A 15,693-nucleotide genomic window follows, 5' to 3' on the forward strand; every position below is an offset into this window, starting at 1 on the left:
CTGATCACAATTTGTCTATCAGCTTATGTGCTTTTTAAAGAGGTCTAAGTGTAGGCATGTTTCAGCACACACAAGACAAAATGCTGTGATTTCTGTTATCGTACTTGAATGCCCCATCAATAAACATGCCCATGGAATGTCCACAGAACACTTCTATTTTGTACGTCCTGTGATAGACGTGGGGTGGGTTTGGTCAGCTTTCGATTATTGGTACTTGGTCATCCTGTCCAAGTGCTGAAATTTAGGCAGGTTTTTAGATGTTTTAAAGTTTTGATCATGAACCCCATAATAAAAAAACATGATCTAAAAATATAGATAAAGAATACTGAGACAGTCAAGAGATGCAACAGAATAATTAGAACTATAGATACAGTATATGTACATATATATATATATATATATATATATATATATATATATGTACATATACTGTATCTATAGTTCTATATATACATATATATATATATACATATATATATATATATATATATATATAATATGAACTGATATAGATGTAATGAGCCATAAAATTGCCAATATCCACAAGAATATATTACCTCAGTGAAGAATATATTACCTCAGTGTTAATTTTCCACTATAATTGCAAAAACAATGGAGGGAAATGGACCACACCAATTCTAGTTCTAAAAAAATGTAAACAGGAAATATAGCAAGACACAGAATTAATACACTGTGTAATATACTAAGATTATTTATCCTAAACTGAATTGTGTGGAATGAACAATTTTGTTTCAGTGCATATTTTGCATAACACTGGGATTCATTTTGGCCATTCATTTTACTAATTTTTTAGCAACGTTTTACATCTACATAAATGCCTTCCTTTATAGAACTGTCTTCTTTTTTAGAATATAAGATTAAAAGCCTGATTTAATGACAGGATTTCTACTCAGTATATAACCTTGATAAGATTCAGACCATAGCCATTTTCCTTTGAGGTCATTTTAGCAGATTTATTCATCTGTTGCTGATCCTTGGCCATTATTTCATTTTTATCTACTTATCTGTTGCACAGTGCTCTTTCTGTATATTGGCTCTATATGAGTCTAAGCCTTTTGTGATGAATGGAGCCATACATTTTAAAAACTGTAACAGGAGATAGGGCAGCAGGGTCAGAGTGATTGAAAGCACCTCTTGTTTGGAACTGATTCAAAGCTTTGACCCTTTGTAAATTTATTGAAATGACACACAGGGAATTAGATTTTTTTTGGCTCTGGAAAGTTGCGAACCTGGACAACCTGCCAGCTGTTACTTATATATTGACTAAAATAAAGAGAGAGGTCTCCGTTGATCTTAAGAATTGTTCTAGTTCCCTAAATATTAAAAGAATAAGAATAGAAATTTAGATGGAGATAAGACTTGTGAGAAGAGTAAAGAGTCATTGGCATGCTGCTGTTCAAATTCTAACCCTTTTAAGTGGCCACTCAGTGTCACATGTATGTATAAATGTCCATGGCTTCATTTTAGGTATCATTTCTTATTTATGTATTCAATTTTCTATACTGTTCTCCCAGGGGAACTTAGAATGGTTTACTTGAATTTATACAGGTACTCAAGCATTTTTCTCTGTCTGTCCTGGTAGGCTCACAATCTATATAATGTACCTGGGGCAATGGGGGATTAGGTTACTTCCCCCGGGTCACAAGGAGCAGTGTAGGTTTGAACCCACAACCCCAGGGTGCTGAAGGGGATTACTGCACAGGTCCTGGATCTGTTGGGCGGCTGCATGAGCAGACTTCTGGGCGCGATGGACCACAGGTCTGACCCAGCGAAGGCATTGCTTATGTTCTTATGCTCTTATGTCACACTCTCCCCCTGTAGGATTTCTGCTTGCCTTTTATAAAGGCACACGGAGGGGCATTTTCTATATGATGGAGACAGAAAATTGGAATCTATAAATTAATGATAAGGAATAAACGGAAACCATATTATACAGCCAAAGTGGGGATTATAAGCACTAATGTAAAAAAATTATTTCAATTAGTTAATTCAGCATTTGATGTTACCAAAAAGAAGCAACTACCCCTTCCGTCTTCGGATGATTTAGCTAACTTTTTTAGCTCTAAGTAACTTTCCTTGAGATCTTCAAATCCATCTTGTTCTTTGAATTTAGATTTGTATTTTAATTTTAACTTAAATAAGGATGGAGTTCCTGCAGATCAGTGTTGGTCATCTAACTATAGACTGATTGCATCAATTCCCTTCTTTGTAAAACTTATGGAAGGCTTGGTTCATATACAATTGACAAAATATTTAGAATAACATTTATTACTTCATAATACACAATCTGGATTTAGATCTCTATACAGCACTGAAACAGTGATAGCTACACTGCTGGATCACTTAAATAACTTAATAAGTAAAGGCAGTAGTGCACTGGTGCTCCAATTTGATCTGAGTAGCGCCTTTGACCTGGTAGACCATACCAACCTACTAACTTTCTTGGATACTTTAGGTGTACATGACAATGTGTACTCATGGTTTAAGGGATTTATGGAATCTAGATCATACCAAGTCAGATTTCAGACTCAATTCTCCTCTAGTTGGAGAAATCCATGTGGCATGCTTCAAAGATCTCCACTATCACCTACATTATTTAATGTCTACCTTTCATCACTAGGTTCGTGCCTAAGCAATCTGGATATAAGACTGTTCAGTTATGCCGATGACATCACAATAGTTTTACCTTGTAATTCGGTTCTTTCTCAGATTACTACTCAAATTGAGACTGTAATGGAAAGGATGAATCTTTGGATGCAGCAAAATTCTAACTTAAGCTTAATTCTGATAAAACAAAGTTCTTTGTAGCATCTCCTACCAAAATTTTTCATGAACCTTCCATCAATATACTTTCAAAATTTTATACAATCCATCCAACGATTAAAATTTTAGGAATCGTATTAGATAAACATCTTACTATGAAAACCCAGATAGATGCTGTTATACGTAAAAGTTATTTTACTTTATGGAGACTACGAACAATTAGACCTTATTTTGAATTTTCAGCCTTTAAATTATTGGTCCAGTCATTACTGTTGAGTCTCCTTAACTATTGCAATATTGCTTATTTATCAATTACTAAGAAGGAATTATTGAGATTATCATTGATACAGAACATAGCAGTTAGATTGATTTACGGATTGAAGAAATGCGATCATGTTACGTTATTTTATTGCGAATTGTATTAGTTGCCTTTGTAAGCTCGGGTGTTGTTCAAATTGGGCTGTTTTTGTTACAAGGTTTTATATGGTGCAGCCCCTTCTTATCTGGCTAATAGTTCTTCCATAGCTACGCACAAATGCTCATGCTCTGTTCAATTTCCATTCTGTAAAAGGTTGTAAAAGCAAGAAATTCCTATATCACTCTTTAGCATCTCAGGCAGCTTCTCATGAAAAAGAATTTCGATTATTGTTGCTCATAGCTGTTTCTTACAGACATTTTAGAAAACAGCTAAAAACCTATCTTTTCTCCAAATACCTGACTAGCTGACTTATTCAAATATACAATTATGTTTAATGTTTATAATCTTTTGTAAACCGCATAGAACATTTTGGTAACAGTCTATAAGTATAATGTAATGTTATGTTTGCACAGGAACGGGGATCACAGGAATTCTGTGGGTCCATGGGAACCCTGTGGGGATCTTCCCAGGTCCAAGAGACTCCCATGGGGATGGACACTGGTTCTCCGGGATTCCCACTGAAATGCTGGTCTACCTTTGTTCCATTGTTCCCTCTAAGCTTCTTCAATCCCTCAGTGCATCAGTTGCTGATTGCCTCTCACATGAGAGAGCTCTATACATTCACCAATCAGGGAGACAGAGTTGGAGCTTGATGGCCAATAAGGAGCACTTCCTTATAGACATGCTCCTGATTGGCCATCAAACTCCATCTCTTTCTCCCAGATTGGTGAATGTGCAGAGCTTTCCCATTTGTGAGCATGAATCCTCCCCTCAAGACTGTCGTTGCCTCAAGCCTACCACCACTCACTGCAGCTGTGCAGAGGAGCATGGGAGAGACTGGGCAGCATAACTACACTGCATTAAACTGCTTCAGTCCAACAGGTACCAACATTAAATATGTAAATTTTTTTTTTTAAACATTCTGTCCTGCAATACCAATGGCGTGTCAACAGGGGCAGGGGGAGGGGAGTTGGCATAACATAGAAACATAATGGCAAATAAAGGCCAAATGTCCATCTAGTATGCCCAGTACCAAGACATACCCTTATGCTACCTTAAATCTGCCCTAGAAAGTGTGTGGCTTGTCTGGGAATTGAACCCATGACCTCTTGTACCCAAAGTGAGAATCATATCCCTAGACCCTCATGGGTACAGATATGGTGCTCCACCAACTCGAGGGCTGGCGTCAGCAGCAGCTTTCATGCTTCATTGATCTTGTCGGCTTCAGGCTTTCCTCTCTTCTGGGTTCCACCTAAATTCTATTTCCACGGAGGCAGGACCCGGCAGAGAGGAAGGCCAGAAGCCAACAAGAGCAGCGAGTTGTGAACACTGTGCTGACAACCAGGTGAGGAGGGTGACAAAGAGAGGGAAGGAGCAGAGGGGGAGAGAATTGCTGCAACTGGCATCTTCTTTCTGTTCATCAAATTCTGCCTTAAATCTACCTCTTTGGGATAGCATTTTCTTGATATGCCAACCCCACCCAACTAGGGAGAGGAAGGGATAAGGGCAGATGTCTGACTTTGTGTTGAATTTTCTGTAAAACTTAATTAAAACTAAAATCAGAACTGTCAGAAGTAATTGCTGCTTTTTATGGGGACAGGTAATTTTTATGGGGGTGGGGGTGGGGGTGGGGGCGGGGGGGACAGAGGGGATTCCTCATGGATACAGGTGGGGACAGAGGACATTCTGGCAGGAATGGGTGGGGATAGGCGGAATTCTGGTTGAGACGGATGGGATGGGCATGATTCTGGCAAGGATGGGTGGGATTTCTGTGCCCACGTAACATTCTAGTCCAAATCTGAATTTGACATTTTGCAGAAGATGCACAAAACTACAGTACCAAATGTGTTCAATTTTAAAACCGCAAAAAGTATTTCTTGGGTTTTCTGTTTTTTTGTTGTTTTTTTTCAAAAATGACAATTTTTCAGATGTGCATCTATCTTTTTGACCCATTTTTGAAAAACAAAATCCAAAAGAAAAACACAGAGAACAAGCCATTTGGTTGCTGTATCAAAAAAAAGAAGAAGATATAGTAGAATTAGAAAAGGTTCAAAGAAGAGTGAACAAAATGATAAAGGGAATGGAACTCCTCTCATAAGAGGAAAGACTAAAGAGGTTGGAGTTCTTCAGCTTGGAAAAGAGACAGTTAAGGGGTGGGAGGGTAAGATTGAGGTCTATAAAATCCTGAATGGTGTAGAATGGGTAAGAGTGATTTAATTTTTCATTCTTTCCAAAAGTACAAAAACAAGGGGACACTCAATGAAATTACACGAGAAAACTTTTCAAACAAATAGGAGGAATTTTTATTATTTTATTACTAAAGAATAGTTAGGCTCTGGAACTCATTGCCAGATGAGGTGGTTACAGCAGTTAGCATAGCTAGGTCTAAGGATTTGGACAAGTTCCTGGAGGAAAAGTTCAAAATAACATAAGAATATAAGAACATAAGCATGGGAAAGAAAAAGGCCCATATTCTGTATAGGACGCTTTGCCTCAGAAACCGACGGGTGTCCTATACAGAATTGGGCCTAAGGCTATCTAAAATAATCCTGATTCTATAACTGTTTCCATGTTACAGATGCTGGTTACAGAACCGGGTTATTGTAGATGCGGCCGCTGTACTTATCCTGTGATAAGTATAGCGGCTGTGGCTGCAAGTCCCCTCCACCAGAACAAATGTGGTATGAGGAATGCCCAATCCTTCCTGCTGGAAACCCCCAAAAATCACCAGCAGGAGGGTGCCCAATATCTCCTGCCGGAACACCCCGGAACACACACACCCCTGGAATATCACCGGCAGGAGAGTGCCCAATCCCTCTTGCCAGAACACACCCACATGAAGATTGCAGAAACCCTTCCCGGAACCCCCCCCCCCTGCTAACTTTGAAAGTTGGCTGGTTGGCTGGATCTTCCCACCGTCTGTCCGGCAGGACTGTCTCTCAAAATGAGGTGGGCCTGCCCTTTCCAGTCCATCCCAGAGGAGCCTAAGGTCTCACTGGCCCAGGCGCCTAAGGCCTACAGCTGCCTACAATTGGGACGCAGTTTACAGAATCCGTGCCCAAAATGTCCATCAGGCCCAGTATCCTGTTTCCAATAGTGGCCAACCCAGGTGCCAAGTAGCTAGATAGATCCCAAGTAATAAAACATCTACCCTTTCCACTGCACTCAGTATTTTGTAGACCTTTATCTTATCACCCCTGAGTAGAGAATGACACAGGGACAAATTTTTCCCCGTCTCCACAGAAACTCAATTTCTCCATCCCATCCCATCCCTGTGAATTTTGTCACTGTCCCTGCCTCATTCCTGTAAGCTCTGCCTTAACCACACTAGCCTTAAACACTTATAATTTTAAAGTATTTGAGACTTGTACAGCTAAGGAGAGAGCATGCAGGAATGGGGCAGGGACAGGAAAAGAACATGCTGGGATGAGACGGGAAGATGAGTTCCCGCAGGAATGGGGAAAAATTTGTCCCTGTGTCATTCTCTAACCCTGAGCTCAGTGGCGTACCTAGCATATGTGACACCTGGGGCCCATCATTTTTTGACACCCCCCCATCTATATGAAAAATATGATTTTTAGTAACAATCCACATATCGCACATCAAGAGTGTACCTAGGAAAAGGCAGCATCTTAAACACTGCAGTGAGCACTAGAACACCAACACATACATTGTAAAACTAAGCACAGTCAATTGATCCTGCAGTCAATGCCAACTGAAAACTATATTCCTTTCATACACATAGAACAGAGATACACCCTCGCCCAATATGAAATGATCACAAACTAAAAATAGAAATATGTAGACAAAAGTTAAACTGAACCGCCAAGAAACCAGACTCTGCATACAATGCAACACCACACCACAAAAACAGTAACACGTGTCCTCTAATACTATGCAAAATATAAAGACAGTAGATGTAAATTTGAAAAAACTGATACATAATAGTCACTACTTTATAAATTAACAAATAAAAATAAAACAAATAATGAGAAATAAGAAAATACCGTTTTATTGTACTAATCCCTGTAAGCTCGGTCCCCATCCCCACAAACCACCTGATTTCATCCACACAAGCCTTGAATTGTTTTATATTGAACTTATTATATTAAAGTATAAAAAGAAACAATATTCTGTACAATTGTCAATTTATAAATCAATGTCTTCTCCCCACTCTCTCTTCCCCATTTCCCTTCAGCATCCTCAGCCCACTCTCTCTCCATTTTCCTTCAGCGCACGCACATACAAACAAGAAAGTAATTTTATATCATTTTCATTCTATTCATTCATAGAAATTAAAGTCTAAATAATGCCAGTCACATAACAGAACATGATTTTACAAAAATAATTCCCTGCACAGTCAAGCCTGCAAGGATTACTAGATGTCTTTCAGCAGCTCCCCTCCCTCCCCCTTAACTTTGTAGCCAAGTCAAAATGATCTACCAACAATAAAATTTTAAAAACACAAACTACGCAGAGAAAATGTTAATTATCATTTATATTCCGCGGGTTTTCAAAGAAGTCAAGGCAGATGACTTTATGCAATGTCACCTCAGTAACAACTATAGACAAATATACCCCCTCCCTATTTACTAAACCGCGATAGTGGTTTTTAGTGCAGGGAGCTGCGCTGAATGCCCCATACTGCTCTCGACGCTCATAGGCTCCCTGCGCTAAAAAACGCTATTGCGGTTAAGTAAAAGGGGGCCATAGTGCAAAATATAGACAGCATATATAAATTCTCAAAACGGACACATTTTGATCACTAAATTGAAAAGAAAATCATTTTTCCTACCTTTGTTTGGTAATTTCATCAGTCTCTGGTTGCACTTTATGCTTCTGACTGTGCATCCAATATTTCTTCCCTTCTTTCAGCCTCCTGTATGCTTCCTCTCCTCCAGACCTCATTCCCTTCCCCAACTTTTTCTTTGTTTCATCCTGCCCCCTTCTTTCTTTCTCTCTCCATGCCCCCTTTCTTTCTGTATGTCTGTCTTTCTCTCTCTCTCCGTGCCCCATTTCTTTCTTTCTTTTACCCTGCCCCCTTCATTATTTTTCTCTCCATGCCCCCTTTCTTTCTCTATGTCTGTCTTTCTCTCTCTCCGTTCCCCATTTTTTTCTTTCTTTCTTTGTTTCACCCTGCCTCCTTCTTTCTTTCTCTCTCCATGCCCCCTTTCTTTCTCTATGTCTGTGTTTCTCTCTCTCTGTGCCCCATTTTTTTTCTTTCTTTGTTTCACCCTGCCCCCTTTCTTTCTTTCTTTCTTTCTTTCTTTCTTTCTCCCTGCCCTCCTCAAAGCCACCGCCATTGGGAAACATGCTGTTGCCACCGTTGCCGGGGAAAGGCTGCAACTGCCGCCATCGGGAACAGGCCAGCGCCGAGTTCTCCCTCCCTGCTTTTCTTCCCCACGGGGCCGACCAACTCTTGCCGCCCGACATCAATTCTAACGTCGGAGAGGACGTTCCGGGCCAGCCAGGCAGTGATTGGCTGGCCCAGAACGTCCTCTCCGATGTCAGAATTGACATTGGGTGGCGAGAGTTGGTCGGCCCATGAGGAAGAAAAGCAGGGAGAACTCGGCGCCGGCTTGTTCCCAATGGCGGCAGTGACAGCCTATTCCCCGGCGGCAGCCTATTCCCCGGTGGGTGGCCAGCTGTGCACCAACTTGGGGCGTACAACCGGGGCGAACCGCCCTCCCCCCCCCCCGTCCTCCCCCTTGGTACGCCAGTGCCTGAGCTGTCATTTCTCCAAGCTGGAGTCCTAGCTACTTTAACCTTTCTTCATAGAGAAGTCATCCCATCCCTTTTATCATTTTTGTCACCCTTCTCTTTAACTGTTATGTTCTTATGACTGAGAAGTGAGGGAAGACCCCTGTGGGACCCTCCATCTCTACAGAGGAAAAAAAACAGGCCAAGCAGCATAATGGACACTATAATAGCTTTTTCTGTGCATGCTATTTTAACAGACCTTCTCTGTCTCTGTGAAACTTCAAGTACAGATGTTCTTGGAATTATGTGGCAACTTCAGAACAAGATTGCCATCAAGATAAAAGAGCCAACCTAGCACACAGAAAGCAGAAGTAAAGTAAGCCCAAGCTGTTGCCAAGCAGCTACATGGAAAAGATAGTTATAAAAAAGTTACAGACAACAGAATGGCTTACGTGACCTTTTCTAAAGGAACCCTGAGGATCAGCATGTACACAGCGCCCACAACACCGATAGCAGAAATGGAAAAAGGAAGAAGAGGAGGGAAAGGTCAGTGGGGAAAGACAGGAGGTCATGCCTGGATAACCTTTTGTCATGCCTGGATTACCTTTTGTGGACGGCCCCAGGAAAGGCTGTTGGGTACAGATAAGTTAGGTGCTTTTTGGAGCAGCCGTCCTAGTGTGGTAATGACATACGTAAATAATCATGACGTGTGCCAATAAAGTTAGGCCAATTAAGAAGGCGAATATGTATCTATAACAAATTGATTTAGTCTGCTGATAAGTTTACCAACAAGTTGGAATAATATAATAAATGTTGCAGAATAAGGTTAGGGGAGCAGAAAGGGAATTTCACAGTCTGCAGTTGTGTGTTAATTATTTCTGCTTCATACAGAACGCTGTAGCTTTTGATTATATCTTTTGTATGTTGTCATTTGCTTTATAATAAATCCACCTATTTTACAAACAGCATCTCTGTGAGGTCTGAATCAATAGTAATAAGGTTAGCAGCGCCTTATTAGGACTACTATGTATGATAAAAAAAATGGAGTGAACAACCTGCAACAGCAAAAGATGAGTCTAATACAAGAAAGGTTGCCATGCCTGTAAAAGTCAATTGGATACATACCCAAAGTGTTACATTGCAGCCCTCAAACCATTGAAAGGACAATTGAGAAGAGTTTGGATTGGAAGCACAAGAAGAAAATTTTGTTTCAGCATGACAAGACTAGAGCTCACACAGCATGAAATAGCACAGAGGTAATTGTGAAGATAGGTCTTACAGTCTTACAATAAAATCATTTTTAAAAAATATCTGTGCAAACCTCAGTGTCTCCTGAGTGTAACTGATGACAAAATTGTTTCAAACCATAGAAGCAAACACATTTCCAAAAACTAAAATGACCTCTTTGATTGCTGGTGGCATAGTAAATGAGATAGTTATATTCAGCTTCCCCAACCTTCATAAAGATAAAGCGAAATGCGTTGGTAGAGGGGAGAACTCTGCTGAAATGCTGAAAAGCTAAGTTATTTATTTAAAACTATTTAGAAATTCCTTAAATTATATAAATTATGAAATAAAGAAAATCAAAACCAAATAGAAGTAAGCTTTTGCCATGTTGGGAAGAATAAGGAATTGAACCCCAATGAGTTATTGAACCCCTTCTCCTGACCCTTACATTGCTCCAGCCCCCCTTCTTACCTCTATTAATTGTATCTATTCTGCAGATTGTTCCACTTACTGTTTGTACCTTTTCTCTGATTGTACCCATTCACTGATTGTCCAGCTCTTCTTCACTGTAAACCACCTCGAACTTCTATGGCTTTGGTGGTATATAAAAAAAAAATTATTACTATTATTATTATTATTATTATTATTATGATACTCGGGGGTGGTCTGAAATCCCATAGGCATTAGCATGATTTTGCTTGCAACGTGACTGAAAATTGTTACTGTGTTACACTGACTAGAACGTGTACTAATTAAGAGAAGATGGCTCTGTCTTATATGACAACAATAACACTATTCATGGCTATAAGCTCCTCAATCATAGGTTAAAAAAACAATCCTCCAATATATTCTTGAACAAAAATTAGCAATCAAGGTAACACTGAGTATGTGCTCACTGAGTCAACATAGGTATCAGATAGATCCAGTGACGTAGTGAGGGAGGTTGGCGCATGGGGTGGTGGCACCCAACATTGCCACGTAATCTACCCCCCATGTTTTTCTGCCGCTTGGGTTCCCCCCAACTCTTCTCTGCCACTTGAGAACCCCTTGCCCACGAGTACCTCTTGAAATGTTCACTGGTGCAATCATTATCTTCCACACACTGTTCGTGCCAGCCTTGGCTCTATTCTGACATCACATCCTGGTCCTGTGACCAGGAAATGATGTCAGAGGAGAGCCAAGGCTGGCGTGAGCAGCAAGTGGAAGATGCTGTTTGCGTTGGCAGATAATTAAAGAGGTACATGGGGAGAGGGGGGAGTGGAAGAGAGGTGCTGGTGCCTCCTCCCCCCATGAAGATGGCATCCAGAGCAGTCCTCCCCCCTTACTATGCACTGGATAGATTTTAGTTGCACAGCAACTCAGTGGTCCAAATTATAATAAATTCTGGATTACCTTCCAAAGGGATATTCCTGCTTTCTTCTTCATGTTTTCCCACCCCCTTCCTTATTGTGCTCTTCATATATGTTACCTCTCTCTTTTCTAAAAACAGATTGTTGTTCTACCCCCTTATGTACCAGTTAGTATATGCGTTTGTATTGTTCATGTTGTTTTACTGTTAAGAATTCATAAGTTGTATGATATTTTATATTCTTATTTTTTTTTAATTGTATCTCGCTGAGTAACAATAGATAAGCGATCACATCAGATTTTAATAAAATTTGAAACTTAATCCAAAGCAATATTGTCACAATGAATGTCATTCCCTAAAAGGGCCCCAATTCACCATAGGCTACATTAGGGGATTTTTCCATGCATGCACACTTACAATAAGCATACCTGCCGATATTCAGTTGGTGGTATTCAACATTTTTTTAAATTCTGACTTTCGCTGGCTAAATTAGCTTTAGATATTCAGTTCCAGGCCATATGCAGGCACTGACACTGAATATCAAGGGCTAATTTTTGCCAGAGCTTATGCAGGTCCTGATCAATATTCACCTAGGGTCAACATAAGACATCTATGCAGGCCCTGGCTGAATATTGATTAGGACCTGCATTAGTTTCAAAACCTATTTTAAGACCCCCTCAGGCTCCCTTCCTTCTTTGGTGACCTTAAGTACTCCATTACCCCACCCCATTTTGGTAGGCTCCCAGGGGTCTAGTGAGGACAATAAGGCAGGAGTAAATTCCCTCCCCCCTCATTCCTATCCTTAGTGGCTGCTTCTTCAATACAAGCGTTGCAACCTTTTACAGCAGTCTTTAGTACTAAGGTACCATAAAGCTGCCACAAGGCATCACAACTGCAATGTTTTGCATGCAACTGCCAGAGAGCAAGCTTAAATTGCTTTGACTATCGGGTCCATGATGCCCAGGGGTACATGGTGGGAGCTGATGGCATTTTTCTCATGTCCCAAAATTTGTAGAGAAGATTCCAGAGCAAACTGGAAAGGTAAGCATAAGTCCCACAGCTTTCACCCTTATATGTATGTAGGCCATTGGGTAAGGCATGTTGTGTAAAATGTATGGAACCCATATGGCAATTACCAGTGGTGCTCCCATCACTATGACCCTCCCAGGCATCTTTGTCAGTGACCCCATCAACTGTACATGGACAGATAAGCTGAGATGATCCCAACCATGTGGGCCTAGTTCAGTGCAAAATAAATCTCTGACCCTTCAGACTGCCCTATGCATACATATATGACCCCCCCCCCCCCCCCAGAATGCCTCTGCTACAGAAAAGGAGGCACAGGATTCTATGGTGAGCGAATGTGGGAGAAGTTAAAGGTCCCTGATTTAAGGGGAGGGGAAACTAATTTAAAACAGAGGAGAGGAGTAAGATCAGGGCTTTTGGTCATCCTGGTTACCTCGCATGAGCCCTAGTACAGTGGGAGACTCCTGAAAGTACTAACAGTTTGTGGAATCCATGTGGATTTGTCAGAAGAACAGATAGCAAAACTCAGCTCTTCACCCCCTCCCCACACAAGACAAAATGGCAGGAAGGATGCCCTCCTGCCATGCAAACCTTCCCCCCCCCGGCGGCAGTGAAACAGCAGGAGGAATGCCCATTTCCTCCTATCATGCTGACCCCACCTCCTCCATGTGAGAAAAAATTTCAGGAGGGAATCACACTCCCGCCTGCCACCAAAGGTTCCCCGACATACCACCCCCACCCTCTGAATCCCCCATACCTTTTCAGAGAAGTTGGGGTAGGAGGGAAGCTTAGTTTGTCCTGTTCGTAGGCCTGCCAGTCCAAAATGTTAGGCCTTTCTTTCCCCGGTGCATCCTGTGATGCATGGGGAGGGGCCTAAGGCTCTGATGGGCTCAGACACCTAAAGCACCTCTCAAGGGATACAAGGGGGAAATAGTCTAAGGCCCTGATTGGCTTGAATGAGCCAATCAGGACCTTTGGCTCCTCCCTCTGTATACCAGGATACAAAGGGAGGAGTCCAAGACCCTGATTGGCTTGACAGTATCCCAGGATACAGAGGGAGGGGCCTAAGACCCTGATTGGCTCAGATGCCTAAGGCCCTTCCAGGCCCACACAGTCTCTAGAAAAAAATACAAACAGCACCTGTGGTGGTGGCACCCGGCATTGCCACATCATGATGTCTTCATAAACGGTGATGGCTGCATGTCAGTCTCGTGTAGGTGTGTTAACAGAATTCCATTTATCGAAAATCTAAGGTGCCAGGGTTTTAAAGACCTACATTACAGGCACCTAAGTTCATCTCAGCCCCTAACCAATCCTACTTTGACTTTAGGCACCGCTAGGCACCATGCTTAGACATAATTCTGGCACCTACAAGGATAGGTGCCTCATGATGCCTATTTTTTTAAATGTTTTAATTGTTTTTAGTGGCATGGTAAATTACTGCTTCAATTAAAACCAATTAAAACAATTAAGGCAGCAGAAGCGCACCTACCGCTGCCTAACTTGCAGGGCTGTTTATAAAATCTGGTCCACAATGTCTATGAGACAAACATGAATGTCAGGTGACAAGAATAGAAGTAATGAAAGCACATAAGTTTCACAGGAATCTATGCAAGTTTATTAAAATTATCTTATTCCGCCTTATCCATAATCAAGGTGGCATTACATAATAAAAAAAAGTTACAAAATACAGGCAACTAAAACACTACAGAGTTTTCATCAGAGAAACATCAAAAAACAAAAAATCATGACTGACGGACCAAAAATGAACTGGCACGAGAGGAGGGGGAAGAACTACAATTACTGATAGGAAAGAACAAAAAGGGGGGAAAAAACAGAAGGACGGGGAAACAGAGAGCTCGACCTAAATGGCTGAGCTAGATACTGAAGGGAATAGACTTAGTAGATAAAGGCAGGTTGTTCACCCTCTCCAAGGTAGGGAGAACGAGATGGCACTCTCTAAAGTTAAAAGGGGATAGATTCCTTACAAATTTAAGGAAGTTCTTCACCCAGAGAGTGGTGGAAAACTGGAATGCTCTTCTGGAGGCTGTTATAGAGGAAAACACCTTCCAAGGATTCAAGACAAAGTTAGACAAGTTCCTGCTGAAACGGAACGTACACAGATAGGACTGGTCTCAGTTAGGGCACTGGTCTTATGTGAAGGCTAGATAAAGGCATGATAAAAGAGGAGTTAAAACATCCTTAAAAGGACAGTTATACTGCAAAAGAATCTTTAAAAAGCATAGTTTTTAAACTAGATTTAAATTTATCTAAAGTTGTGATATCTCATAAATAGTTTGGTGCTGAGTTCCAGAGCGATGGGGCGGTGATTGAAAAGATACTGTTTCTTATGAAGTTAACATGTCTTAGTGAAGGGATTGCCGGCAAGTTTTGATTGGATGATCGGAGAGTGCAGTTAATAGAATGGGGTATAAGAAGCCTATATTTTGAGGGGAATTGGATGTGCTAACTAGCTAGCAAGCTGATGTCACTGCTACACTAATAGGTTAGTGCATCCCATAGGCAGCAGAACGTTTTTGTTTGGTGGGAGGAGGAAAAGCTCCACCCTAGATCTCTCTCTGCAGCTCCCGCCTCCCTCACCTTCCTCCTCCAAGGCCATTCTCATTTTAAACCTTTGGGCAGCAGCAATGAGTGAGCCTGCTGCTGTCGGCCTGCCCCAGAAATCTTCATGCTGCAGAATGAAGACTTCTGGGGCAGCACTTGAAGCAATAATCTTATAAAAAGACTTTTCACATGCTTGGTATTCACCATTCATGGCACTAGGTTATTTTTTTTCTTGAGACTGTGTGGGCAAGTTCATTGAAAAACTGGTTGTGATGGTCAGGGTTCTCTGAAGCAGCGGAATGTGAAACACGTCAATACCCCGAGCTTGAATGAGGAGTACTCACCACACTACTATAAGTTAAGTGTTTTTTTAAAAAAGTATCGCTATTAATAAAAACAAAGAAATTGTGCAATGATTGGGTGAAGAGTCATTTAAAAGTGGGTAATTTGCTCACTCTAGTCTCAATGAGATCAGATCTCTGAGCACAAAAGTAAAAATCACCTTTAATATTTATGTGAATTATGTTATTTGGTGCATTTTGTGTGTTTCCATTTTGAGTAAAAGTTTTTGCACCAAGTTTTTTTTTTACTTTTAGTATCCAAACACTATTTAGGTTTCCTGAAA

General features: G+C 41.0%; 1 protein-coding gene across 1 annotated transcript in view; it reads left to right on the forward strand.

Moving 5' to 3' along the window:
* The first annotated feature begins 9,345 nt into the window (after positions 1 to 9,345).
* KHDRBS2 (KH RNA binding domain containing, signal transduction associated 2) overlaps positions 9,346 to 15,693 on the forward strand; it is a 626,093-nt gene continuing 619,745 nt past the window's right edge. Inside the window, exon 1 of the mRNA XM_033937546.1 lies at positions 9,346 to 9,448. Coding sequence (XP_033793437.1) covers positions 9,346 to 9,448 — 103 coding nt within the window. The remainder of the gene's footprint in view (positions 9,449 to 15,693) is intronic.

Source organism: Geotrypetes seraphini, chromosome 3 (genome assembly GCF_902459505.1).
Source record: "Geotrypetes seraphini chromosome 3, aGeoSer1.1, whole genome shotgun sequence".
Lineage (NCBI taxonomy): Eukaryota > Metazoa > Chordata > Amphibia > Gymnophiona > Dermophiidae > Geotrypetes > Geotrypetes seraphini.